The following is a 27,193-nucleotide window of genomic DNA, read 5'->3' as shown; positions in this document are numbered from 1 at the left end:
GCATGTTGATAATTGTCAAGAAACAATGAACATTTTAATGAATATACTCCTATAACATGCAAGGAATGGGATGGCCTAGTTTAAAAATCTAAACTAAAGTTTGAATTCTCCTTGAAATGCCATGATGAATCTGATGTCCCATTAAGAAAAACCATGCTATAATCACTGGGAAATATTAATATTTCCATTATTATTATTGTTATTATTTTTATTTACAGTCAGACTTTGGAAAAAATAAAAATATTAAAGGCTCTATCAAAGAATATACAAAATTAACTAATATTTATTATTTATTTTGTGTGAGGCTGATGAGCTTCACGGCAACCCCATCTGGTAGGTATTATTACCACCAATTAACATATAAAGTACCAAAGATTTTGAGAGTTTAACTAAATTTCTCAAAGTGGCATAGTAAGAATCAGTGGACTTGGTTTTAAAATCATGTCTGCATCTATAGCCTTAACATCTACTCTTCAGCTGAGCTTGGCAAATGTATAATATAGCAAATACAATGTGTGCATGTTGTGTGTGTGGACCTACTATCTTTGGTTAAGTAGAATGAAGAAAATGGTAAACCCTATGAAAAATAATCATCTGTGGGATACTCTGGGAAAGGTTGATTTGATAATTCTGAAGTTAAATAAAGACAAGCATACAACTTTATTTTAAAAAAATAGTAATATGTTCAATTCAAATTATGATGAACTTTCAAAATCAAAATGGTTTGGATACATCCATACATTTTCTAGTGTCTATTTATTTGTGCATACTAAAAATTATATATGTATAAATCAATCCTGACACTATAAAAAACATTTGTGAGTTCAGAGAATTCCTGATTGTTTCTTGTTCCTTGTTTTGCAATGGGCAACAAAGCTATCATATTTAGTTTCTACCCTGTTGTATAATATGTTTTATCTATTCATCTACTAAATCTTTCCACATTCCTCACTACGAGCTGACTACCACCTCTACTTGAACAGAAGAAAGCAAGGCAAGGGAGCACCACAGTTTCAATCTGAAAAATAATATATCACTCTTAATGTTCAGTGAGTTTATTTCAGGTTATTTTCCTTAAAGTCTGATATTTTTCTATACATTAATTAGCGACAGGAACTCCTATGAAAATCTGAAGAGACTGTAGTATGTGCCCTGTAATTTGGGTTGCATGACCCATAGCAACCCTTGCATTTGGAGAACCTAACCTACAACAACTGTGGTAAGTATGGAATGCATACATGAAAAATAGCTCTTTGGTGATGGTGACAGGATCAAAGGTTAACTTCATTCTAGTGGGATTTAGGATGAGGAAACAAAAGGGCCTGCCTCTCACTAAGAAAAATAAAAATACTGGCATTCTGAAGTAGTTGTCTCTGAACCTCCACTCACATACCTTTGTATAGTGGGACAATGCCTGTGTCTGACAATTTTGGAGGAAACAGAAGGGATGTAGTCAATCTCTCAGCTGACTACCACCACTAAAGAAAATTCCCTTAACTAGTATTTAGGCTGAGAAGGTAGCACACTGAGTAGTTAATAGTATGCTAGTTTAAAAGAATTTTGGGAGTTGATTAACTTTGCAATTTTAGCCAAGTGACTTTAGACAAGCCATTTCAAAACTCTATATCTCAACAAACAAACAAACACACTCATACCGTGTTTCCCTGAAAATAAGACCGGGGCTTATATTCATTTTTGCTCCAAAAGAGGCATTAGGGCATATTTTCAGGGGATGTCTTATTTTTTCATGTCCAACAGTCTACATTTATTCAAATACAGTCATGTCATCTTCTGGAACATCATCATAATGTACTAAATGCATCCTTCTGGCTGACGATCTTAACTTATTTTCGGGGTAGGTCTTATTTTTGGAGAAACACAGTAGATAAAGAGGAAAAAATGATGGTTGCTGGATGGGAGGGGTTTTGAGGGGAAGAGTGAAAAAGGAGAAGGGATTAAGATGTACAAATTGAGTTATAAAAATAGTTACAGGGATGTAAAGTACAATGTAGGGAATGTATCAATAATATTGTGATAACTGTGTATGGTGTCAGTTGGGTACTGGACTTACAGGGGTGATCACTTTGTAAGCTACATAAAAATGTCTAATCATTATATTGTACATCTGAAGCTAATATAATATTGTATGCCAACTGTAATTAAAAAAAAAAAATCCCTCTATATATCGGCTACCTATATTTAAATTTAGGGTGTTGGGATGGACAATTTCTAAAGCTCCTTTCAATGGACGTAAGAATGCCAGTAGCAAGCCATTTATGATACACAAAAAGACATATTATTTGCTTTCCTTTTCCTATAAAATTTTATTCGACAGGGAACCAACTATAAATTCCAGTATCTAGACCAGGCATCAGCCAAATCTTGAAAATAGAAAATAGGAAAATAATAGCAGTCTAAAGCAATAAGGCAACCTGATTTGAAACTTTGAAGTACTTTAAAGGCTTTTTTGTTTTAATACAACTGCAGTGCCCTTTGTTTTATAATGCTTAACTCTGAAGTATTGCTACACATCATTGGGGCAACAGAAAAATTCTCTTGCTGATGAATGTTTCTGTGATTTTCAAAAATGATTTCCCAGCGATATTTCAAAAGACTTTTTCTTCAGCAACTACAAAGAATATACCATGCAATCTGAGACTATAACAGCATATGTGTTCTTCATTATTTAGGAAGAAAAACACATAAACATTATAATAATGTTGCATAGTTTGACCAACTCAAGGTAAGAAAAACGTTTGGATATTTACATACGTATGATTAAATTATATGTAATATCCAAATATTTTATGAATGTGTTATAGATACACATAAATGATCTTATGAAATACTGAAAAGTGGCGTCATAAGTTCAAATGATGGCTTATCTTTCAATAGAATGGCTTTTCTCCCTAGTTTTTCTTCTTATTTTTTTTCCATTTCCAATAGCAAGAATGGCATGAGTTTGTCTATGTACTTCCTCACCAGTTTTGAAACTTATGTTTATGGTACTTGATGTAAAACTGTAATTCTCCATGTCACCTTGATCACAACTCTAAACGTTTGTGGCAAAATATTTTGTCACATATCTACTGCTGACAGATACCGCAGGAAAAAAAATCACATTTTTAAGTGTATAACATCAGAAAAATCGTATATATATGTATAGCATATATATCACATCTTTACAATCACATATAAAGTCATAGTCTAGATACAATTTTTTCATTTCAAAGAAGAAAAAAATGTAAGCATGGTATATTATTACTATGGCACATTTTGACGGTTCATTTCATCAGTGAAGTCCAAAATTCTCATATTGGATTTGTGTTTGGGTGAGGTTGGGAGGGAGGTTTGCTGCCAAAAAATCTTTAAAAATCTCAATGTAAGCTCATGTTAAAAATGAAGAACAATGTCTTAAGCTGTTCATCCATCCTGATGTCTGCTTTTTCCTTCACTATCTCCCCATATAAATAATTAAAGGCCATGGTGATGTTTGGAAAAGGGATAGTACAGAAACTAGGCTTTATTGTTCAAAACAGTGGGGACTCCTTAAGATTTGTTTACTCTTTCAAAATGCTTTTAGGTGCAAGAGAAGTTATATAGTTATTTCCATTTTATTATTAGGTTATTAGAATGAAAAAAAAAGACAAACAGGTTAGCATCACATTAAAATTCAAGGTACTGTGTCTCATCGTATAATTTTTGTTCAGGAAACATGAACTTTGATAGAAATAAGGCTTTTATGTCATGAGCAATCATGGTAGTCAAAATTCAGAATGAAGTTTTAGTTAAGAGCAAGCTTCTCTTTGTTTGTTTGCTTTCCTTTGTAAAAGGCACTTAAAAGTCCATTGAATAGAAAATGGTAGCGTACATTGTTTGTGCAGTCCTTTAACTTGCTGAAGGACTCATATTTAAATATTTGACACAAGATTAAGAATATGATAAACAAGAACCTGAACATATTATAGAACTTTAGCAGAAAGCTGAGAAAAAGATTGGAAATATTTCAAATATATGCATTATGACAAGGTTAGTCTCCGTTATTGAAGGAATAAAAATATATTCATACCTAAAGAAATCTAGTGGGATGTGGCGAAGAACTTATATAAGCTGTTAACAATATTTGAATTTGTTATGTTGTTCCTATAAGCCCCAAAGGACTGTTGGTATCCTATTTTTAAATAACTGAACTCTCTTTTTCTTAGGATTAGCTGTGATAAGAACCTCTCCGAAATGAATTAGAGTGAAACCAGCCAGTCACTTCCCACAGTCTCATGTTAATAGATTGCATCATTTAACTATTAAATGCTATGTGTTCATTCAAGCCCATAACATTGACCAAAAAGACTTAAATCATATGACAAATACTTGACTTAATCTGTCTTTTTACATTGCCCTTAAAAAGGTTTTTTTGATGTGCTCATTTACTCAAAATAATAGTTTTGTTGATGATTTTGTCACTATACTTTTTCACTGATTTAATAATTTTCTTAAATTATCAAGAGAAATCCTGTTAAGCTAAAGACAGTACAATTTTGAATTAGTGAAATATATGAAGTATGCAATGTATTAAAGAAATATTTTCCAGAAATGAAAGAAGAACACACATTTAATGCTCAATGGCTATGTAAACTATGCTACAGACATTGTAGTAAAAACTTCTACCATTAATTTTTAATTTATATTCCCAGCAATACTGATAATGTCATCCTCATTTTAGAGATGGAGAGAGAAACTCAGAGTAGTTAGGTAAATTAGATAAGGTCACTCAGCTAGCATGAAGTAGACAGAGCCAAGACTTGAATCCAGGATTTTACAGGCATTTCGATCTATACCATCTTGCAACACCCAGACTCTCATAAATGTTCTCTTTGGTTTTACATCTGTCAGGTGATCTGAATGTCAGAGATCTTAGATAAGAGAAGAGAAAAACGTTTCACATAAAGAAATACTCAGAAATTTAAGTACTCTATGGTAAAATAATATTTAGAGAGGAGAATTCTTCCCTGAAAGCAGAAGGGATAGAGAGAACACAGACATGGGTTCCAGAAATCAAAGGTCATTTCAGAGGAATAACATGATTGAATCTTATTGAAAACTGGTAAGAATTTGACTTGATACTACCGATATGATACAGAGACAAGCATTTATATGAGAGAGCTTTAATTGTTAACAGCTTCATTAAGGTATAATTTACACATCATAAAATTCACTCATTGCAAGCATAGAATTCCATGATTTAAGTCAATTTATAGAGTTGTGCATCCATCTCCACAATCTAGTTTTAGAATATTCCCCTCATCTCCCCAGAAATTCCCTGGAGTACCTTTTGTAATAGTCCTGCTCCCACCCTCAGCCCTAGGCATCCTTTGTTTTCTTTCTTTGTTTTTTCCTGAACATTTTAAATAAATACAATCACACAATAATAATATGTAGCCTTTTGCATCTGGTTTCTTTCACTTAGCCCATTGTTTCTGACTTTCATCCATGTTGAAATATGTATTAGTATTTCATTCTTTTTATACTAAAATAGTATTTACTTACTCGTATATGGATATACCACATTTTGTTTTTTCAATTGCTATACTGATAGAAATCCAAATTGTTTATAGTAGAAGGCTCTTCTGAATAATGCTGCTATGAATGTTTGTGTACATGTCATTCTGTGGATCAAATTTTCATTTTCCTTGGGTAGGTTCCTAGGATTGGAATTATTGGGTCATGAGGTAAGCTTATATTTAACTGTTTAATACACTCCCAAACTATTTTCCAAAGTAATTGTACCACTTTACATTGAGAGAGCTTTAAGTTTTATCTTTGGAGATGAATACACAAAACTCATGTGAACCTCCTTTGAATTTCTAAAATTTAGATGCCAACACTGTTATGAACTGAATGGTTGTAGCCCCTCAAATTTTATATGCTGAAGCCTTAACCGGCAGTGTACCTGTATTTGGAGAGGGGGCATCTAAGGAAGAAATTAAGGTTAAATATTGTAAATATCGGGACCTGATTAGATGGGATTAGTGCCCTTATAAGAAGACACCAGATAGCTCTCTCTCTCTCTCTCTCTCTCTCTCTCCCGCCCCCTCCGCATGCACCTACAGAGGAAAGGCCATGAGACACAGTGAGAAGGTAGACTTATGCAATCCAAGGTGAGGCTTGCACCAGACACCAGTCACTGACACTTGGTTCTTGGACTTCCCAGCCTCCAAAATTATGAGAAAATAAATGTCTGGTGTTTAAGCCATCCAGTCTGTGGTATTTTGTTATGTCAGCCAGCACAGACTAATCCATACACCAACAATTTACTCAGGGCCACTAAAGGGACAATTGAGAGCTTGGCAGTTATCAAAGTTCCAGGGAGAAAATCTTTCTTCACTGAAGGTCTCTGAAAAAGCCAGCAGAGTTTTGGAGTCTGGCAATTCCTTTGAGTAGCTAGACTATTTCATATGTTTTCTTTGTCACATTTCTCTCCTAGAATCATCTTAACTATAAAGAATGACAAGTAGTCTTAGATTGAAGAGACAATGGTAATGAGGTTGGAGAACAGAATACAGTGAGTTAAAAGACTACGAAATACATTGCTAATGTTACATCTGGAATTGTAGACCATTTGTAGATTATTTTTTTTTTTTTTTAGAAATTATCTTGTTCTTACAGATATCCAACTTACTAATTATATGCAAACAATAAGAATCAAGCTTCTGCCAAAAGAATTAACTCTGTAACCAATAGTAACTTACTTCAGTAGGACAGATGTATTCACTAGCATTCAAACACTTAAGTTTTTTCCCCTCTGAATTAAATACTTATAACTAGTTTCCAAAAGGGACAACTGAAGATATGAAGAGAGAAGACTAGTGACTCTAGGCAAAATATTTGATTTTTTCTTATTGAAAAAATAAAAGCTGAGCCTTATTATTTCAGGAGTTGGAATTTATAAATAGAAAAACAAATACTTTTTCAAAGCTGCACTGCTTTCATGAGATAATAAGGTCAGTATTGATGTTTTTCAAATAGAAAGTGTTTGGATCTAAAGAAAATTCTCTGAAGTACACGTGGATTGGACCAGATATCCAAGAGTAATTAAAAGAGTCAGTTGAAGTGAGAAATACTGTTTGGAAGCATTTCTGGTAAACTATAGAAGTTAAGATGTATGTGATATTGGCACATATTCAAAAGTAAAGTATTCTTTATAATTCAACAATGATTAAAGTATGGAAGAAAGTAAGGGAAATACAATTACCCGAATTTTAGAATGCTTCATTGGAATCATTGCCAACAAGAGTACTATGGCTCCAAACTCTCATTTAGTTGTGTATTTTACATATGAATACTATTCAATTTTTAAAAATAGCTTTTACATCTAGGGCATATTCATGCCATTAACTTTTATATAAATTATCTAATAAATTCTCCCTAAAGAACCCTGCCATGTCTGCATTTCATGACCATTTCTTACAGATGAGAAAGCCAAGGGAAATAACGACAGTAGAGAAACTGTCATAACACAGTGGAAGTGGAATAAAGATAAGGTGGAGCCTATTATAAACATGTGTAGCTTTTTTGTCCCACTCCCCATGCTTCAATTGTTCTCTCAGCAAAGTACCTAAAGCATATGCTTAATTTCCAGTCGGTGACTTAGGATGATAATGCAGCACCAGCGAGACAGAATGGAAAGACAAAGGGTGACTTTAATGCTCACCACTTTGTGTTCAATGTTATTACAAAACTCCACCAGATCTAGACAAAATCTACATTGTAACCTAATTGCTTTGTCTCTGATTGCTCTAAAGGAAATTTATAGACAATAAATTCAGAGCACTAACAACTGCAAGAAATGAGAGCTGCTGGTTAGAGCCTTTCTTCTGGCCATGATGCCATAGTAACTGTCAAAGAAGTCCTCTGTGGACAGTTAATCTAAGTGCTGCTAAAGCTCATCTTTTTACTTGGGTACTTCTTACGTTTTTACAGGGCTCCCGGTACAAAGCACTTCACAAACATTACCTGGAATCATTCACTTCCCCGTGAATGGAGCTTTCTTCTGAAGTTTAAATAGCAAACATATCAAATAAAAATTGCCTGTTAGATCTTAATCCTCACAAACTATTTAGGATTATACTTTCCAGTCCTCTATCTAAGCGGATCCTTCAAAAATTATAACAGGAGATTCTGTAATCATAGATTCAAAGTGAATTTAATTGCCATTAAGATAAAATAGTGGGAAATAATCTAAATATAATATTTATGGTCTGATAGAAAGTTATAGAAATCTACATCTTAAGGAAAAATTCTCAACTGAAAATTAGATTAATAAATATCCTTGTGTTTTTCTATAAAGTTTATTTTATGAGAGCTTAAATAATATTCTAAAGAAAGACATCTTCTTTCCTTTGTCATACATTCAAGACTTTTAGAAACACTTTTTCTAGGTGAAAATACTATGTTACGTTTAGCAGTAACATATATGTGGGTTTATATCTTTGAGCTTTCAATAAATTATATGCAAAATCAATATATTTATATTGAAAATAAACTTAACTGCCAATTGCCTTAAATAACAAAACATTTCAACATAAATTTTGAAGATTTTTAAAGAGCATTTTATAGAACTAAGTTCTCAGCATTTTATAAACCATTACATAATGTAAAAATGTGTTTATAATCACTATACATGATTTTATATTTCAAATGTATTTTCAAAAATATATATCAGACACTGTGGTGATTCCAAGTGTAGTTACACGTTTTCATTTTATTTGGATGTATACATGTGTGTGTTAATGTGTCCAACTATATTTATGTCCATCTTCAGAAAACATTGTTTTAATAAGAGAATAGAACCACACATTATTGACAATATAAGAAACTAAGTTATTTCATATAAAATTAATCCATAGATATGGATTGGAAGTTTATCACACTGCAAGAATTTTTCTATAGGTAAAATTACAAATTGTATACTTTCAGCTATCTTTTTAAAAATCTATTCAAAGACACAGAAAGCAATGTTAACATCTATTTATAGTGTCCTTTCAGTGCAGAGTTCAAAAAGCCTTATTTTATATTAGCTCATTGAATCTAATAGAATTTTTATTATTTCTTTTCTTGTTGTTATTGTTTTTCTAGGATAGAAAAAGTTCCTGAAAAGCATTAAGATAGAGGGATTTCTTTTTTATGTGATTATGAGACATCTGAGATTATGTATAATAATAAAAGATCTTAACTTCAGTGTACAGACTGAATTGTGAAGGAGAGCCTTACCCTTAGAAATTACTGTACACTAGTATTTTCCAAAATGTTATCCATGAAAAAAACTAGTGTAATTCTGGAAATACTGGTCTGAACAAAGTTAAACAGGCATCCTACATTACGGCTTTTCAAAGTCTCTGATTTGATAATACGCTTTGTGAATATCCAACAGTGTGGTATATGGTATGCAGCCTTTTCAAAAATTAATTGACCCTAGATTCTCTTTCTTTTTTTCTATAGAGAATCTGAACTGATTACTGTGCTAAAAGGTCCACTTTGAGACTGTAACTGTAGGCTTTTATGATTGGGAGTTCTAAAAGTCATTATAACAACATTGCCATTACAATTTTCAGTATAAAATTAAAAAAAGGATATTATTAAAAAAGTAAAACCTTGTGATGTTTAAATCAAGCTGGTTACACAAATTTTTAAAGTAAATATTTTCTAGTTCTGCCCATTTGAATTCTAAAAGTAATATCGCCCCATTATTAATGAGCACCTTCAGTGGCCATTTATTACTCTCTTTCATTTTTTCTGTGCCCCACTAGAAGGAACCAGATATTACAGAAATGGCTCATTTCAGATCTTGGGCAGGGAAAATAAATCTGGGAAACCTTGTGCCAAAAAGCAAGGATGCTGTCAAAGATTAAGGAGGTCATGTCAAACAATCTTAGGAGAAAGCTTGGAAGAGTTTTCTCTTGTCAAAGTTGTGACAATTTGAGCATCTAATACAAATTATTTTAATTTATGGAGATACATTGATACTATGAAATTTATTAATATGTCAAAACAACTAAAAGGGAGAAAACCACAAACACTTCTTATTTCCATTCAAGGCAGCTATTGCACCAACTCCATGAAAATTTGTTATTAGAGAAAAAGAATTAAACACGTAACCTGTCTTTCAATAGAAACAATATGTCAGGATAACCAAATAGCCTGATTTTATATAAGCGTATCAGGTAATAATGACAGAGCACATGATAGAATTAGTAAATCATCATTTTAAAATCTTTAGCAAATCTTGTGATTCAGCAAGAATCATTGATCATCTTAAAATTACTAGGTAAATGGATGATGGATGTGATTTGTGCTGATCACAACTACTTCTGTTTGTTTTCTGTCAGGATGCTTTTTCTAGTCTCTTTGCCATTAGGCATAGCCATGTGACTTGCTTTATCCAATGACAAACGAGTAGAAACAAGAGGTGTACTATATGGGCAGAATCATTTAAGAGCCACTGCATACTTGCCGTTTCATTTGGTGATTATAAAGAATGCATTGGTATGGAGATGTATTCTGATTCATTATACAATGAGATATTTCTGGCTTTAAATACATAAGAATTTTTTTTTTTTTTTTTTTTTGGTCATTTTAAGTCCCTGAGATTTTGGAATTCTTTGTTACTCAGTATTATCTACTTTTTCATGACAATTATAATGGGGAAATGAACACTTAATTGTGACAAAGTGATATCATAGATACAATTTTCTGGTAAAAAGGAAAATTATAACTGTACAATGGAGAGATCATTATTATCCTCATCAAATGATTAATCTTGCAATCATTGATGCTGCAAGTATGTAAGACATGTCTCTGACGGAATGTGATATGATGTATACATCATCTATGCTATAGTCTAGCCAAGAAAAACTTAAAATTAAAGTGTGATCAGCACTTCAAATTTAAATTCCAGTTTATAGGATACTGTGTTTCCCCAAAAATAAGACCTAGCCAGACAAACAGCTCCAATGCATTTTCTGGAGCAAATATTAATATAAGACCCGGTATTATCCTATATTATATTATATTATATTATATTATATTATATTATATTATATTATATTATATTATATTATATTATATATTATAAAGGCCCAGTCTTATAGTAAAATAACACAAAGTCTTATATTAATGTTTGCTCCAAAAGATGCATTAGAGCTGATTGTTCGGTTAGGTCTTATTTTCGGGGAAACACGGTAATCAGGGGATAGAGAAATGTGCTGACACCAGAAAACAAGAAGGTAAAACTAATAATGGGACAATTGGCCTATTCTCTATACCAGGTCCGTGTTTGGGGAAAGGGGAAGGACTGCTTTGCATAAAGAGGCTTAACCCAGAGCACTGTGTAATCTCACACTGAATCCAGGTTTAGACAAATCAGCTTCAGAAGGTATATGAAAGACAATTAGAGACATTTGAATATGAAATAGGTATCAGCTAGTATTGTGTGATTGCTGACAATTTTGTTAGATGTGATAGTATTTTGAGTTCTTAGGAACAAGTTCGTATTTTTGAAATAGTGAATCTGAAGTGTGTAGCAGCGAAGTCACTTTTAAATACATCAACCTATTGAAAGTAAGTCTATAAATATCTCAAACAAGTTCAACACATGGCAACAAAAGTGTCATTTTAAAGGTTCTGAAAATAAACGTGAAAGAAAAGAAAACAAAGTTGAAAATGGCAACAAAGATGAAGATATGAACAGATGATTTACATTTGTATTTATCATTACATTGTGTAAATTAATTTTAAACTATTATATATTTCTAGTGTAAGGTTTTATAGATTTAACAACTATTAATTATGGTACAGTGGATTCTCTTTCTGCACATCCTTGTCCTATTTTCTTTCTTTAATCATTGTCAGAGCATCGAATCAGTTACTGCTCACACTAGTCAGCTCTACTGTCTGAAGCAGTTTACTGCCAGATGAAAATCAATAGAATCACCCATCATTATTCGAAAGAATATAAGTATTGATTTTGAAATCTCCCATATGCTTGGTTTTGGAAGGCTTCTCCTACTGCCTCGGGCACTTCCTTTCTCTCACAAACAGTATGATGCATCATAAGGTCCCATTTTATCAACTAACGCTACCCTGCAGTCTGATTCATACCATCATTACTCTTGCTTTCTGGTTTCCAATGATTCCTTTTCATTTCCTAGAATAAGCTGTGCTCCCACTTTCTTCAGAGACTGCAGGCATACAGGTTTCTCTGCCTGACTCCTTTTCTGCTTCCTCTTGAACTAAATTCTTACAAACACTTTAGATCAAACACTCAAAGATGGTTTTTCCAGGAAAAAGTTCCTCGATACCCCATTCTAGGTCAGTACTTCCACAGTCCTGGTTGCGTTCTGATTGTACTTTACACTATGTCTCAGAGACTTAGCATAGTTTGTATTTGTAAGTATATTTTTCTGATATCCATTTCCTGTAGACTCCATTTCCTATAGACGAACATCCCTCTGTTATTACTGCTATGTCTGTTACAACTGAAACAGTGCCCAGCACCTAGAATGTGGTTAATAGGATTTGCCTGAGGGCCTCTGTGCGTTTCGGTGGGTAAGACAGCAAGCTGCAGTGAAACACTGGGCAAGCACAGTTCACTATTGTCTTCATTGCTACACCCCTGGACATACAGAGATGCTGAATACGTATTTTTGTAAGAATGAATGGAATTGGAGCCTTGTCTGAGTTCTATTTCAGCTACATACCTGCTGTAATCTTGATCTTCACTTCTATGGGTAGTAGTTAATTATCTATAAAATGGGTTTTTAAAGGATGAATTTTAAATACATTTTCAGCACTAAACAAGCTTTAAAACTAGGATATTCAATTATTTACTTTGCTATTACCATTACTACATTGGTGCTAGTAATCCTGAAACAGGGCCCGGTTGAGACCTCCAGGAAAGAGGCTTTGCACTGTTCCTGGCCTCCCCTCTCCCTGCCCTAGAGCTTAACAATTGAAAAACTCCCTCCGTGTGGTTTGAGCTTGGAATGTCCCCTGTCCAGTTCCTTACTTTAGATAATTACCCTGAAATTTGTGCTTGCTTATGATCACAGTACCCCTTGCTTATAATCACAATACCCCTTGCTTGCGATCCCAATCTCTATGGCCTAGCATTCTTTCCAGGTTACTGTCATCACTGCTTCTGGGTTGATGACCACATTGGAGAGTCACATCACTTGAGGGAAGACTCCATGCAGACCCCGGGAACCATCACATGGCCTCTGGAAGAATGCCCAGATTTTCCCTTAAATATCCCAGGCTGGTCTGAGAATGTTAAGGCCATTTTTGGAGGTGTTAACCCGCTGCCTTCTCAAACCACCGGTGCTCTGATAATAAATGCTTATTCTATGGCCCAACTGCTGTGTCGGTGTATTGGCTGAGTGGTGCAGGCAGCACGAGCCCTGGACTCATCTGGCCTCCGGTATCAATAGAATATCCCTCTTAGAACAAATCAACATTATTGGATCAAGCAAATATTTACTAGACAAGTATATATTGCCTTTAATTCTAATCAATATCCCAACAAGGCTTTTGTGGAATTTGACAAGCTAATGTTTTACACTTATAGGGAAGAACAAAGGGTAAGAGCAGTCAAGGTATTCTTACAGAAGAATTCAGCAGGGGCCATGAACTACCAAAAAAGAAGGCTTATTTGAAAGACATAAGGCTAAAACAGTATTCTGTTTGTTCACTAAGGGACAAATAGACTGAGCGATAGAAAGGAGAGCCCAGAAACAAACCTATACAGAAACTTGATATATAACAGTTGTAGTATGTATTATTGGGGAAGGATGGCATTCTCAATAAATTAGGTAGAAAAATAGAAACTGTATCCTCTACCTGACTCATCATCATCATCACGGTAAATTGAATATTTAAATGCTAAAGAAAAAAATTATAAAAAAAATTATGAAGTAGTACAAGAATATTTTCTCAGGATATGAAAGAATGTCTTAAAGCCTGAAAAACACTAAACATAAAGAAATATATTGCTAACCTAGATTACACCGAAATGAAGACCTGAAGAAAAATACAATAAAAAGAGAGAAAAATAAATGTCAAAATCTGGAAGAAGATATTTGCAACACGTGTAACTCATAAGTTCATGGACAGAATAAATACATATCTCCTATAAAGAAGACAACAAAAAAAATGACTTTACCTGGAACTTAGAAGACATATACAAAAACAAATGTCTAGAAAATCCAAATTGCCAATATGCAAAAGCACTCAAATTCATTGGCAAGCTGAGAAAGGCATGCAGTTTAAACCAGAATTATGCAGCATTTACACATATGAGATTGGCAAAATTGAAAAAGAAAAAAAAAGACTAAGTTTGGTAGAGCATTGTATAAAAGAGATTTGTCACACATGGTTTCAAAAATTGAGACTACATAAATTCACTTAGTTTATCAGCACAGAAAATTAACACCACCTGTGTCAACATAACTTTTATTTTTTCCCAGGAGAACTTTATGAAGATAAGGCTTTAAACTAATAAATAACTTCACCGTTTACTTCACGAAATTTCTATGAACCAATATATCCAGACAAATAGCTTGCTCTTCTGTGCAAATACTTCTCCTCTCTGGAAAATACATTGCTTACTTGGATGAATTGCTTGTTTATCAAACAATCCTCTCTATACCATGCCCACCAACCTTAATATATTGTCATAAATTTTTCCCATTAACAATCATTTCTCTGAATTAAATCACTTACCTTAAAACTTAAGCCCCAGCACTCAAATCTTCTAAAAATATTTCCTACCAGATACTCCCTCCTGAGCTACTAGTAAGATTCAGTCAAGGAGTTGTTCTCCCTTTGTGAAGCCGCAGTACTCAGCTTTGACTGATCAGGAGATTATTCTGGTGATTTCGGGGGGTTTAGCATTCAACCATCCTAGCAATTTAGTACTACCTAATAAGGCTAAAAATATTCATATCCTATGAGCCAGTAATTCCATTCCTGGGTATATATCCTAGAGCAACTCTTATACATGGAGGCATACAAAAATGTTCTAAATAGTTGTTGAAAACATCCCAAATGCCCATCAACAGTTAAATAATACATAAACAAATTTTGGTATATTTATGCAATGGAAAGTTATACAGTAATAAACAAACTACAGTTACACCTATCAAAGTGGATGATGAGAGAAATCAGTTTCCCTTCATTACCAATCAAACTTTATGTTACTATTCTCAAACTTAAAACCCTGCTAACATATCTTTTAACACTTGTTCTTCAAAGGCACACACACACACACACACACACACACACACACACACACCTGAACTAATACTACCACTCTCTTATAATATGCATCTAGATTTCCTATCAGAGATATGTATTTCCTTGTTTGCTCTCCTTCTCTTGGTTTCAAAATACCTATATATTTGGATCCCTTTTCATAAGTATATCTGATATCCCATATTGTTACTCTCTCTCTGCTTTCAAAATATATACGTGTGTCACTTTTCAAATGTATGAGTATATTAGCAGCCACTTGACACTGGTTTACTTTTAAGTAGGGCTGCTCTCCTTTGATGATCCCAAAACTGTTCTGTAAAGGCTGTGGGGTGGTGTATATCTTAGATATACTTATGTATAAAAGAAGATTTGAAAACTCAGTTAAGTTTGAGATGCTGATATGCCTGGTGGTCAATCACCTTTACTTCTATTTGCCTGCAGATCTTAAAAAAACAATAAAATCATTATTTCAAATGCTTGAATCTGTGGTATGATGCCCACACAGTAAATCTGGTGGAGCAAATCACAAAAGAATACATACTCTATAATTCTGCTTTTAGAAATTAAAAAAAAAAGGGTAAATGTAAACAATGCATTGCTTAAGAACACATATAGAAGAGATGAAACTATAAAGGAATACAATAAAAGGATTCTCAAAAAACTAAACATAATGATGTATCTCTCTCCTACGATGACGGAGGTTGGAAACCTAGGAAGGGACTGGCATTGTTCTATTTCACTCTTTAATTTTTTTCATCTCCTGTCCCCTTTCAGGTGGTTATAATGATTAGACATACCGAAAATACAAGCATTTCTCTTAGCAGAAATTCCTCCATTGTTTAGCACTGGTTTTACCTTTTCCAAAATACTGATTCTTACTTATGTGTGGATAGAAACATTGTTATAATTGGTAGCAGATTTGGCGGTTGTCTCTAAAACACTATTGCTACTTTCCAATTTGTACTATTTTACAGCAGTCACATATTATGAATAGGATTGACTCCAGTTCCAAGGGAAAGCATGATTATTCTACATTGATTAGGATAACTATAACTCCTTCACCAAGTGATTAGTTCAACTAAATCAGGCTTAACCCAATCACCACAGCTATTTCCCTGGTCACAGGAATGACACAAATTAAGCATAAGACCAATTCAGAATAATAATATGGGGGTCCATTTTGCTGGGGCTTTATAGAAATCAGCATTAAAACTCTTGTTTTGACAGAACTATGTACAGTATGATTCCAAGGTCTGATAGCAGCATTTTTCTACTATGGAAGAATTCCACTGATTAAAAGTCCAAAGTGAAAAGGGCAGAACTGAGAGGGTAACAGGTGAATAGCTCTGGGACTGTGTTTCAACCATGCCTGGAGTGTGCCTCATCCAGACTTTGCAGTTACATGAGAAAAAATGAATTTTATTTTTATTAAACAACTTTGCATACGGCTCTTTATTAAATAGCAAGCAAAACATCCTAACTGATATACACATTTTTCACTTTTGAGAGAAATGTCTCTAAAATGGTTTACAGTCTTCCTTGCTTTCTTAAATGTCCATAATTATAAGGATCATAATTATTTTTCTTCATGACTTGAAAACATAATTATGATTGTTTGCTATTGTTTTATTTCAGAATACAAAAATATTACTATCTGACCCCCAGTAAATGGTTCCAGGACAGTTTAATTTCAAATATAATTATGTGCTAAATATTAATTTTATAAAGTTAAATAGATTAATAAATAAACCCTAATTGAGTCAAAATAAATATTGCTTTTCTATTACAATAATTTTCAAGCAAAATTTTGTTTGATTTCTTCTAATCTAATTCTTGATCAGTTCCTAAAATTCAATTTAGTATCATGTAACTATTCATATTTTTGGGATACTCTTATTCTATCCTAAAATACAATTTGCTGTGAGCTCTTTAAGGGAGATACTGCAAAATTCAAATAATGACTATAGTAGATGTTAAAAAATACCTGCAATTTTTAATATTTTCTATGTCACTCCAACAATAGCAAAATATACTGGTCTAAAGGTTATAAAAACAAAACAAAACAGTATGACATTTAAACATTTCTGGAAAAGAAGACATGCATACATACATACTTACTGAATTATACATAATTCAGAGATTTCCAAGGAATAATACTGACAGTGATTAGCACTGAAAATCTGTATCATTGATTAGTTCATACCACATGATGTGTGTGTGTGTGGCGGGGGGGTTGGGGGGCGGATGTTGTATTATATTTACCCACAGGGGCAGTGGGTACTGTCCCAGGGACATTCAGGCAGCAGAATCAAAGTCCATTATAACATACTCCAAAAGACTGCCCTGATTCTTCTGCTTTGTTGTGTTATTGTAGACATTTTGTAAATAAGTGGTTACTGCATGGGGTTTTTTGATTTTTTTTTTTTTTAAATATGCAGAGGCATTGTTTAAAGAGTACTTTGGAAAGACAATTTGACCTGCCTCCCTGAAGCTAATCTGCTATCCATTGACTACTCTCCCCTTGACTCTGTACTTCTATAGCATTTTGCAAATGATATTATCTGGGAATGGTATGAAAAGACAAAGAATCTCTTGCTCGAAGTGAGGGAAAAAATGCAGAAATTCACATTTAAATTCCCTTTCAACTTATCAAAAGATCCTTGAAATAAGAGGAAGCGCTTACATTTAGAGCACACAAAACTCAGTTATCACCAAAAATGTTCCTTCATGAGATGAGGCTACTGTTTCCTGACTTAAACACGGACTCTTCCTGAAACAAAAGATTGTCATGATCTATGGATGGTGTAGATGCCTGACCACTGCAGTGTACACCTGAAGCTGAAGCTCAATAATATTGTATGTCAACTATAATTCATATATATATATATGGTCACGGGATATGGAATACAGCAAAGGGAGTAGAGTCAATGCAATTGTAATAGATAATATATAATGTCAGAAGGGCAATAGATTGGGGGAGGAGGCTTATCACTTTGTGAGTGGTGTCAATGTCTAACTATGACATTGTTTTGTACACCTGAAATTAATTTAAAAAAGAGAAAGATTATCATGTTCTATACAGGTGATCATAGAGCTTCTTATGCTGATTTATATCATTAGTATATTTATATTCTGTAACAAACACATGTTCACATCAGTCTTTTTGTACATATAAAAGAAAAACATATGCTTAGAGAATAACAACCTCTCTACTTATTCGTATCTTAATATGTGGTGATAATTCTTTTAATATGTTGTAGTAAACTAGTTACTGTGATGATTAACATCTCTTTAAAATGGGAGTCAGATTTTGGCAATCTTATATTGTGTAATAATTCACTTTTGAGTAATAAAGACCAAAAAGAAGAGAGACAAACTGATAGTAAAAGGCATGCCTTTAGAATGTATATTGTGCCGTATAATTAAAAACAATAAACCAAACCTCTCTAGGCAAGAGAAAATATAGTCAGCACAAGCTCCAATTTTAGTAAATGGAGATATTGTGTTTAATTATACATTTATGAAGAAAGTACACACCTATAATATTTTCTTTTCAAAGTGTAAGAGGTTGGTTTTAATATCCCATCAGCTCCCTTGAGTAGTTGCAAACAACATTCTTTATTACTAAGTACAATCTCTGCATTGTAAATACATATTTGGGATATTTTCTGGTTTAGCTCATGTCATGAAAACAGAGTGTAGATTTCTACGGAGACATTTTGCATCGAGGAACAATAATTTGATATAGCAGGAAAAAAATTCCAAAGTGTTTTTAACAATAAAAACAAAAGCTTTAAGTATACATCTTCAGAATAACCTCAAATGTACACATACGTAGGTTTAAATAATATAATTACCCTTGCTTTGCTAAATAGAAAACTATACTCTCATATTTTATCCAAACAATATATCAACTTTAGAAATATTTGGAGGACACTCAGATTTGCTCATTCAGATTAGAAATCATAGATGGTTTTTGTAAGCATTTCAAAGACTGAGTCAGAAATCCTATTAGCTCATGAATACAACATGCCTTTGAAATTCAAGAAACTGAATAAAATATATTTGGTCTCTTCCCTTTTTTCTTAATTTATTTATATAAGGCTACTGAGCTATATTTTTAAGCGATAGCTGAGAATGCTATCACAAGAGAAATAAAAAAATATATGCATTTCAGTCTGCCTCTCTGTTATGTAGTTATGAAATGAGTAGGTTGCTTCAAGTTTTCAATTACCAGGCTCTATGAATCTTAATATTATAACAACTAGTACAAACATATTTTAATAGTGACATTTAATAATAATCACAGATTTATATTTCACAAGTCATATATGTTTGACATAATATATTAACAGAACATGACTCTCTTAATCAAAGTGATCCTGGTTAATCATTTCTAAAGGATAACTGACAGCCAACTGCAATTAATATTAACTGAAAGTGTTAAAAACTAGAATTATTAAATATTTTTCATCATGAAGATACCTCCACTAGCCTTTATTCATACCATGGCAAAATTGAGTTAATACTTATAGCTATAAGTAAGGGCAGATATAACTGCATTGCTAGAATACGAACTATAAAGGAATCACTAGCCTTGATTTCTAGGCTTTACACAAATACTGTCTTATTGTGCAATTTAATCTCATTGTGACTCTTTCTCCACACAGCTAATGGGAATAAATACCACATTATTCCTGCTACTTTCTTTTTTATGTATGGTGATATCCAAATAAATTTAGTAAAAGATCCCTATTATGACATTGGAAAGGAAAGGAAAACAAATGTATATCTATTTAAGAACAGCATTTTTAAGACCTTATATTAATACTAGTTAAAATATATATGCATATCCTATAATATTAAAAAAATCAACAAAAAACATTTTTATTCTTAAGGTGAGGGGAAAAAAAGAAAGAAAAAACAAAAACAATGAAAAGACTAAAACTGCCATTCCTTGAAGAAGCTCTAAAGCAGAATTAGGTAATTTGCTGGTTTCCATGGTAGCACATGTATAAGGTATTTTTTGTTTTACTGGATGCACCATTCATACTCAGAAATGGAAAAACACAATATAGAGCACTTGGGATTCCAGAAGAATAGTACTGTTAATCCAATTATATGGTAAATAATACCTTTCCTCTGCTACCCTAAGAGCTCCATATTCACATCTGATTTTGCAGCCCTTTCTTTCTAAAACATAGCCACAATCTTTTGTTTTGCTTAAAATACAACTTATAAGTCTTCGTTTATTGGAAAAAAATTAACAAGAAAATGCTAATAAAATATATTAAATCCAAAAACATATAAAATAAATACCAGATATTGTGTCTATTAAAAGTAGAACAAAGAAGTGGGTAGCAAGCCATGTGAAGCTTTTTATAGAGAGTAGCAAAGAACTAGGATCAGGCATAAATGAAGAGAAAAATGATTTAAAAATCTGAAATAACTGTTTCCAAATTTATAGTGAATGAGCAGTTGTTTGGGTGAATATATTTCTTTTTTCCAATTAAAAGAAATTGTGGTAAAATACACCTAATATAAAATTAGTAACCTTAACCATTTTTAAGCGTACAGTTCAGTGGTATTAAACACATTCCTTATGTGTAACCTTCACCATCATCCATCTGCATTACACTTTTCACCTTTCAACATAAAATCTCTATGCCAATTAAGCAATAACTCCCCATTTCTTCCTCCCCTAGCCCTTGACACCACCATTATATTTTCCGTTTCCATGATTTTGACTATTCTCAGTACCTGACATATGTGAAATCATACAGTATTTGTTTTTGTGATTGGCATATTTCACTTAGAATGAAGGCCTCAAATTTCATTTATGTTGTAGTATATGTCAGAATCCCCTTCCTTTTTTAGGCTGAACAATATTCCATTGTATGTATAGACCACATTTTGCTTATCCACTCATCTATGTATGAACAGTGAGGTTGCTTCCACATTTTAACTATTTGAATAATGCTGCTATCAGCATGGGTGTGCAAATATCTCTTCAAAATCCCTCAGTTTTATGGGTGTATACTCCAAAATGGAATTGGTCTATTGTATAGTAATTCTATTTTTAATTTTCTAAAGGATTTTACATACATTTTCCCACAGCACCTGTACCATTTTGCATTCCAACAAATGATGCACAAGGGTTTCAATTTCTCCATGTCCTTGCAAACATTTGTTATTTTCTGTTTTGTTTTGATTTTTAATAGTAGCCATTCTGTGTAAGGAGTAAATAGACTTTTGAACGTTTTCTTCTTTTTATAATCTTTTCCTGTAGATTACACGAACCACTCTACCCCAGGTCTTTTGTCATCTCCCTTTTTGCTCTCCCTCCTCTGCATAAATGTTGCCAGGGTAACATCATCTGCTAATCGGTGATGATGAAAATGTTCTATATTCTGTGCTTTCCTCTGTAGTAGCCACTAGCCATATGTTATCACTAAGCATGTGAATTGTGACTAATGAGTTTGAGGAAATGAAATTCTAATTTCATTTTTTAATTTAACTTAAATCCACCTGTGACTAGTAGTTACTATATCAGATAATAGGTTTCTAGATCCTACTTCTTTCTGAGATCCAACCTCATGTATCGAACTGTCTCTTTGACAAATCTACCTAGATGTCCTATAGCATTCAAAGTTCTACATGTCTAATGTTGAACTCATTGTGACTTTCTCCCAACCCCTAATTTGGTTAATTAAATAATATCAACTTTGCTCAAGATAGAATTATTGAAATTATTTTTTACTTTTCACTCTGCTTTACGTCCTATACCCAGTAAACCACATATCCTGCCATTTAATCTCAAAAATGTCTCTCAAACATGTCTTTTGTTTTTCAAAATACACATCACCATTTCTTATACACTACCACCGACAACCTTCTCTCTTTAAAGAATTCTCAAAGAATTTTTAACTCATTGACATTAAAATAAAGTTGACATTTCTTAAATTTCTCAAATGTCATCTCTCTACTAATTTTGCGCATCTCCTAGTTAGAGACAAAACTCCATCTTCTTCCCTCCCATAACTTGTCCATATTAATATCATCTCTTCTTAGTATGTTATATTAAAATGATTTGCTTACCTGTTTACCTATTCCTGTGTATTAATTGTGTTTGTATTTCAAGTGTTTTTCTTCATCCTTGGCTTATAGTAGGATATCAGAAAGCTTAGATAATTAATAACAACTTATGATGTAAATGTTGAAGATTTAAAAACATAACTAGAAAATTCCTAGGTGGAGAAGGAGAAATAAGCCTATTTCAAAACATAAATCCATCGTGATTTTTACTCACTTATTAAAGGATTAAGCAGTTAAGATTTATGATGGTATTTTATTCATGTTTAGATTTTGGAGGAATTAGTTAGGTTTTTATGATAATTTTAAAAATGCAATTTTTAAAGGTAACTATAGAGGATAAGGAAACATCTCCAACATTGATGCTGCATTGCCCTCTGGCAACTTTGTACTATACCACCTGGCTGACAGTGAAGCCATGATAAATTACACATTTTGGAATCAATATTGAGTCTCATTCATTACTTTCTTTGGTTCTCTGCTTTATATCAAAAAGACAAATGCCAAGATAAGTTTAAACTTTGGAAAAAAATTCTCTTAAAGAACTATAAGATTGCATTGGAAAACTATTTAAAAGGAAAAGGACTCACAGGTCACATTCCATGTATAAGTGTGGTTGATTGATTGATTGATTGATTGATTGATTTTTTAATTCAGAAAAGTACCAATTATACTTGTAAATTATTCACTTTTGAATATTTAGAAATTGCAATTTAATTCGACATAAATCATGTTTGTGATCTATAATAAAAGGTCTAGAACATAAAGTTACTAACCTGGAAAGAATGATGGATTGCATTGCATGAATAAATATTTACATTAGATGTATATATTGCACTTATTTAATTAGATAACATAAAATATAGCATGATAGTGTGATGGTGTATATCCATTTCAAACTTTTATTCAGAGAAATAAAAAAAAGTAATTCTTCTAATTTATTGAAATATTTTAGTATTGGTGTAATACCAATTACTTCTGATTTATTGAAAATGTTTTAGTACTGGTGTAATACCAATAATATTTATGGTTTGTCATTTTACAAAGTGCCTTTCATATTTCATAACATTTTTTACTAAATGACAGTGGCAGAATTTATACCTAGGTGGGTCTTGTTATTCAAAGTCCAGTGTTATTTCATAATATCACAATGCTAAGTGACATAGGAATGTACTAAACATGCGATACACTGTGATAATACCACAGTTATCCTTATTGAAACAAAATGCTCAAAAGACCTTAATCCTTCACAAATTAAATTGTATGCTCCAATTGTACACACTAATTTATCAGTGTATTTTCAACATTTAATTAATTGGTTTAGTTGTGTGCTTTCATGTCTAAGAATTTTTTTTTTTTTTTCTTTAAAGTGAAAATAGAATTTCTTTAAAGTGAAAACAGAATTCAGAAAATGCAGGTAAGGACTTACTTTGAAGACTTTAGCACTAGTACTTTTGTACTGTGTTAACAATTATACTCAATTAAACATATTGCATTTCTAGAGAAAATGTATACATTATCTTTTCAATCTCACAGAATCTTGGTAAGGAAAGCCATTATGAGTATACTCCTTTTTGATGTAGAAAATGAAATGAATTTCTACTAAGTAATAAAACAAGTTGGTAGTCAAGATAGACCTGAAATTCATGCTCCATATTTCTTAATATATACTCTATTCAACGCTTCTATGTTTACACGGATTTTGTTCTTGATCAAAGAAAATTTGACTTTAAAACACTCCATCTATTAAATATTTTATGGTTCCAAAAGTTCTGCTTTTGGTGAAATAAGATTAAACTCTGAAGCACAATATTTTCCCTTGGCCTTTGTCTGCAGCATGAGTGGTGATCAAAGGTAAAATGATTACTGGGATAACAGAATCGACTTTGGGTAATTGTAAGTGGTCATAAAAAATGTCACTGAACTCTTGCTCCTGCTCTTAAGTAGGTTTTATTTTTTCATAGACATAGAATTCTTCCAACACCCATTTAATATATATTATACATATACACACATATATATATAACATATATTAAACTATATATTATATACCGTGTTTCCCAGAAAATAAGACCTAGCCGGACCATCAGCTCTAATGCATTTTTTCAAGCAAAAATTAATATAAGACCCGGTCTTATTTTAATATAATATTAAGACCCGATGTAATATAATATAATATAATATAATATAATATAATATAATATAATATAATATAATATAATATAATATAATATCGGGTCTTATATTAATTTTTGCTCCAAAAGACGCAGTAAAGCTGATGGTCCAGGTAAGTCTTATTTTCAGACCTACTTATATATATATAATGGTATCTCTCGCTATATATATATCCAATGGATATATATAAAGATATCCATTTATGGATAATAATACATATAGATATTATATATATATATCTATCTATATATAGCCTATATATAGACACATTTATCCATATGTATATAGATATATGTATTCATTCAAATAGATATAGAGATCTACCTATCTATCTACCACTCTATCATCTCTCCAAGTATAAAAATGCCACTGAAATTTTGAACACCAAGGAGTTATTTTCCAGAGTCCCTTCTATCTTGCTACATCCAAATAATAAAAGAAAATCAAAGGATGGAGCTATTGAAAACTAAATCAAGGGCCTGGAATAGATTAGAAAGTAAAGTGTTATAAATGTTGTTAAGATTTAGCTATTTTGAGCTGAAGGGATTTTAAGTAAAATGTGGTCCAAACTCCTCTTATTTCAAAAGTTCAGAATAAAGCCACACAGCTCTTCAATGTCAGGGATAGACCTAGGATTCTAGTCTTTGTCTTTTGAGTTCACTCTATTGCCATTCTTTGAGTTCAGTTCCTTATACTACATTTCCTGTGTCTAAAGAAGAAAACCAGCCTTGTAAAATTTCTCTAAGATTTAATAATGATTCAATATTTCAAGTAAGCATTTATAAATATAGATTATTTTAAATGTTCTGAAATGCTAATATTCTCTACAAACGTTATCCTGAAAAGGCACGTTATGACAGGTTAAACAAAGATTTGATAAATGTAAGGTTAAACAAACAGCTGGTAAATGTAAAAATTCATATGACATCAGGCATTAAATTTATTTGCTCCGTGTTGCAGAATTTAATATCCTCCATATGATAAGCTTATAGCTAAGGATATACAGTAAAAATATGCATGACAATCATAGAGTAATAATATTTATTATGCATGCAGTCACATTTTTTATTAAAGAAAGGAGCTCTTTTTTTAACTCAAACAACCAAGTGACTGAAATACTGAAATAAAACTTTGAAGATACAGAAATTCAAAGACTCATTTTATATTTCCCTTAATCAAAAATGAAGGGGTATGCTTGAGAATATACTGCAAATCTACTTTCAGATTAAGATAAAAAAGCTAGTTGTTATATTAAGGATCGATTTTGTATATGGATCTTCAATTACTGGTATGTGATCTTGATTGCATTGCTTATCATCTTTACTGCTCAGTAAAATAATAGGAGATACTTAAAATCCTTTCTAGTATAGTCTACAAATAAACATTTGGTTACTTTATTTTCCTCCATCTACCAACAAAAGGGAACACAAATTTCCCCACACTCATGAATGCATTCCTCTCCTACCTTGGTAATGGTTTCATGAAGGCTGAAAAAGGGATCCATTTCTTCAATTTTCGTTGCATGGTTAGGGAAAAGAGCCTCAGAGAGAAAACTTGGACCCTGTGGAAAATCAGAATAGAAACATTTAAAACTCTTCATTGATTTTGTCTTTCAAGTGCTTATTGGATTTTCTTTAAAAATTCAAAAGAACTCTAAATTGCTTTAAGGTTTCTGATGATTGTTGGACTTTATTATACTTATCTAATTATCAATTACATTATATTTATAAATTAAATTGAGTAGAATTCTATAACTTGACATTATTTGTAGTATTTATAAAATAATGTTTTCTTACTTAGAAGAGATAATTCCTTGATCCCCTACCCTTTTTTTAATGATAACTTACACGTAGAGTAAGATACCTTGACTATAAAACCCATATCTGAAACCTCTTCTCTATTTTATATATCAAAATCCATGTTTTCAGGCTAGTAGAATGGAATGCTTTTGGTAAACATGATTGCCGACTAGCAAAGCCTAGGTAAAATGGGTATGGTATTTTAAATATTGCAAACTAACTTCAAAACAATAGTAAGACATATTTTGGCTAGGAAAGTATCACGTCTTTTCATTCTACTAATACAAAGGTAACATGTTATATCAAAACCTTAGTTAGCATGGTTGAAATGAAAGATACTGGAATTAGGCATGTTGTACTGGCAAGTGTAGACAAATTTTAGGATGCAAGAAGACATGGAATGCTAATAATATTTTTATCTGCAGTGGTCTGAATATTTATACCACCCCACCCCCAATTCATATGTTGAAATCCTAATCTCCAATGAATGGCATTAGGAGATGAGCCTTTAAAAGAAGGTGATTAGGTCATGAGCACTTCATCCTCATGGATTCATTAGTGCCCCCTATAAAAGAAGCCTCACAAAGCTCCCTATCCCCTTCCTCCATGTGAGGATACAACAAGAAGTCTGCAACTTGGAAGACGGCCCTCACCTGACTGTGCTGGCACCTGGATCTTGGACTTCCAGCCTTCAGAACTGTGAGACATAAATTTCTATTTTTTATAAAATACTCTGCGATATTTTGTTATAGCAGCTCTAATAGACTAAGACATGATTTAAAACAATACTCTGTAAGTATCAGCATTATTAGCATTCTGTGAAA

General features: G+C 32.4%; 1 protein-coding gene across 5 annotated transcripts in view; it reads right to left on the bottom strand.

The window, feature by feature from the left end:
* NAALADL2 (N-acetylated alpha-linked acidic dipeptidase like 2) overlaps positions 1-27,193 on the bottom strand; it is a 1,208,457-nt gene that overhangs the window by 128,875 nt on the left and 1,052,389 nt on the right. For all 5 annotated transcript variants that reach the window (XM_074328105.1, XM_074328114.1, XM_074328118.1 and 2 more), the window contains one exon: positions 26,036-26,131. In XM_074328105.1, the coding sequence (XP_074184206.1) occupies positions 26,036-26,131 (96 nt within the window). The remainder of the gene's footprint in view (positions 1-26,035; positions 26,132-27,193) is intronic.

This window comes from Rhinolophus sinicus, linkage group LG01 (genome assembly GCF_036562045.2).
Source record: "Rhinolophus sinicus isolate RSC01 linkage group LG01, ASM3656204v1, whole genome shotgun sequence".
In the NCBI taxonomy this organism is placed as follows: domain Eukaryota; kingdom Metazoa; phylum Chordata; class Mammalia; order Chiroptera; family Rhinolophidae; genus Rhinolophus; species Rhinolophus sinicus.
Note: the sequence above shows the minus strand (reverse complement) of the source record. Positions and strands in the feature narration are given on the sequence as shown.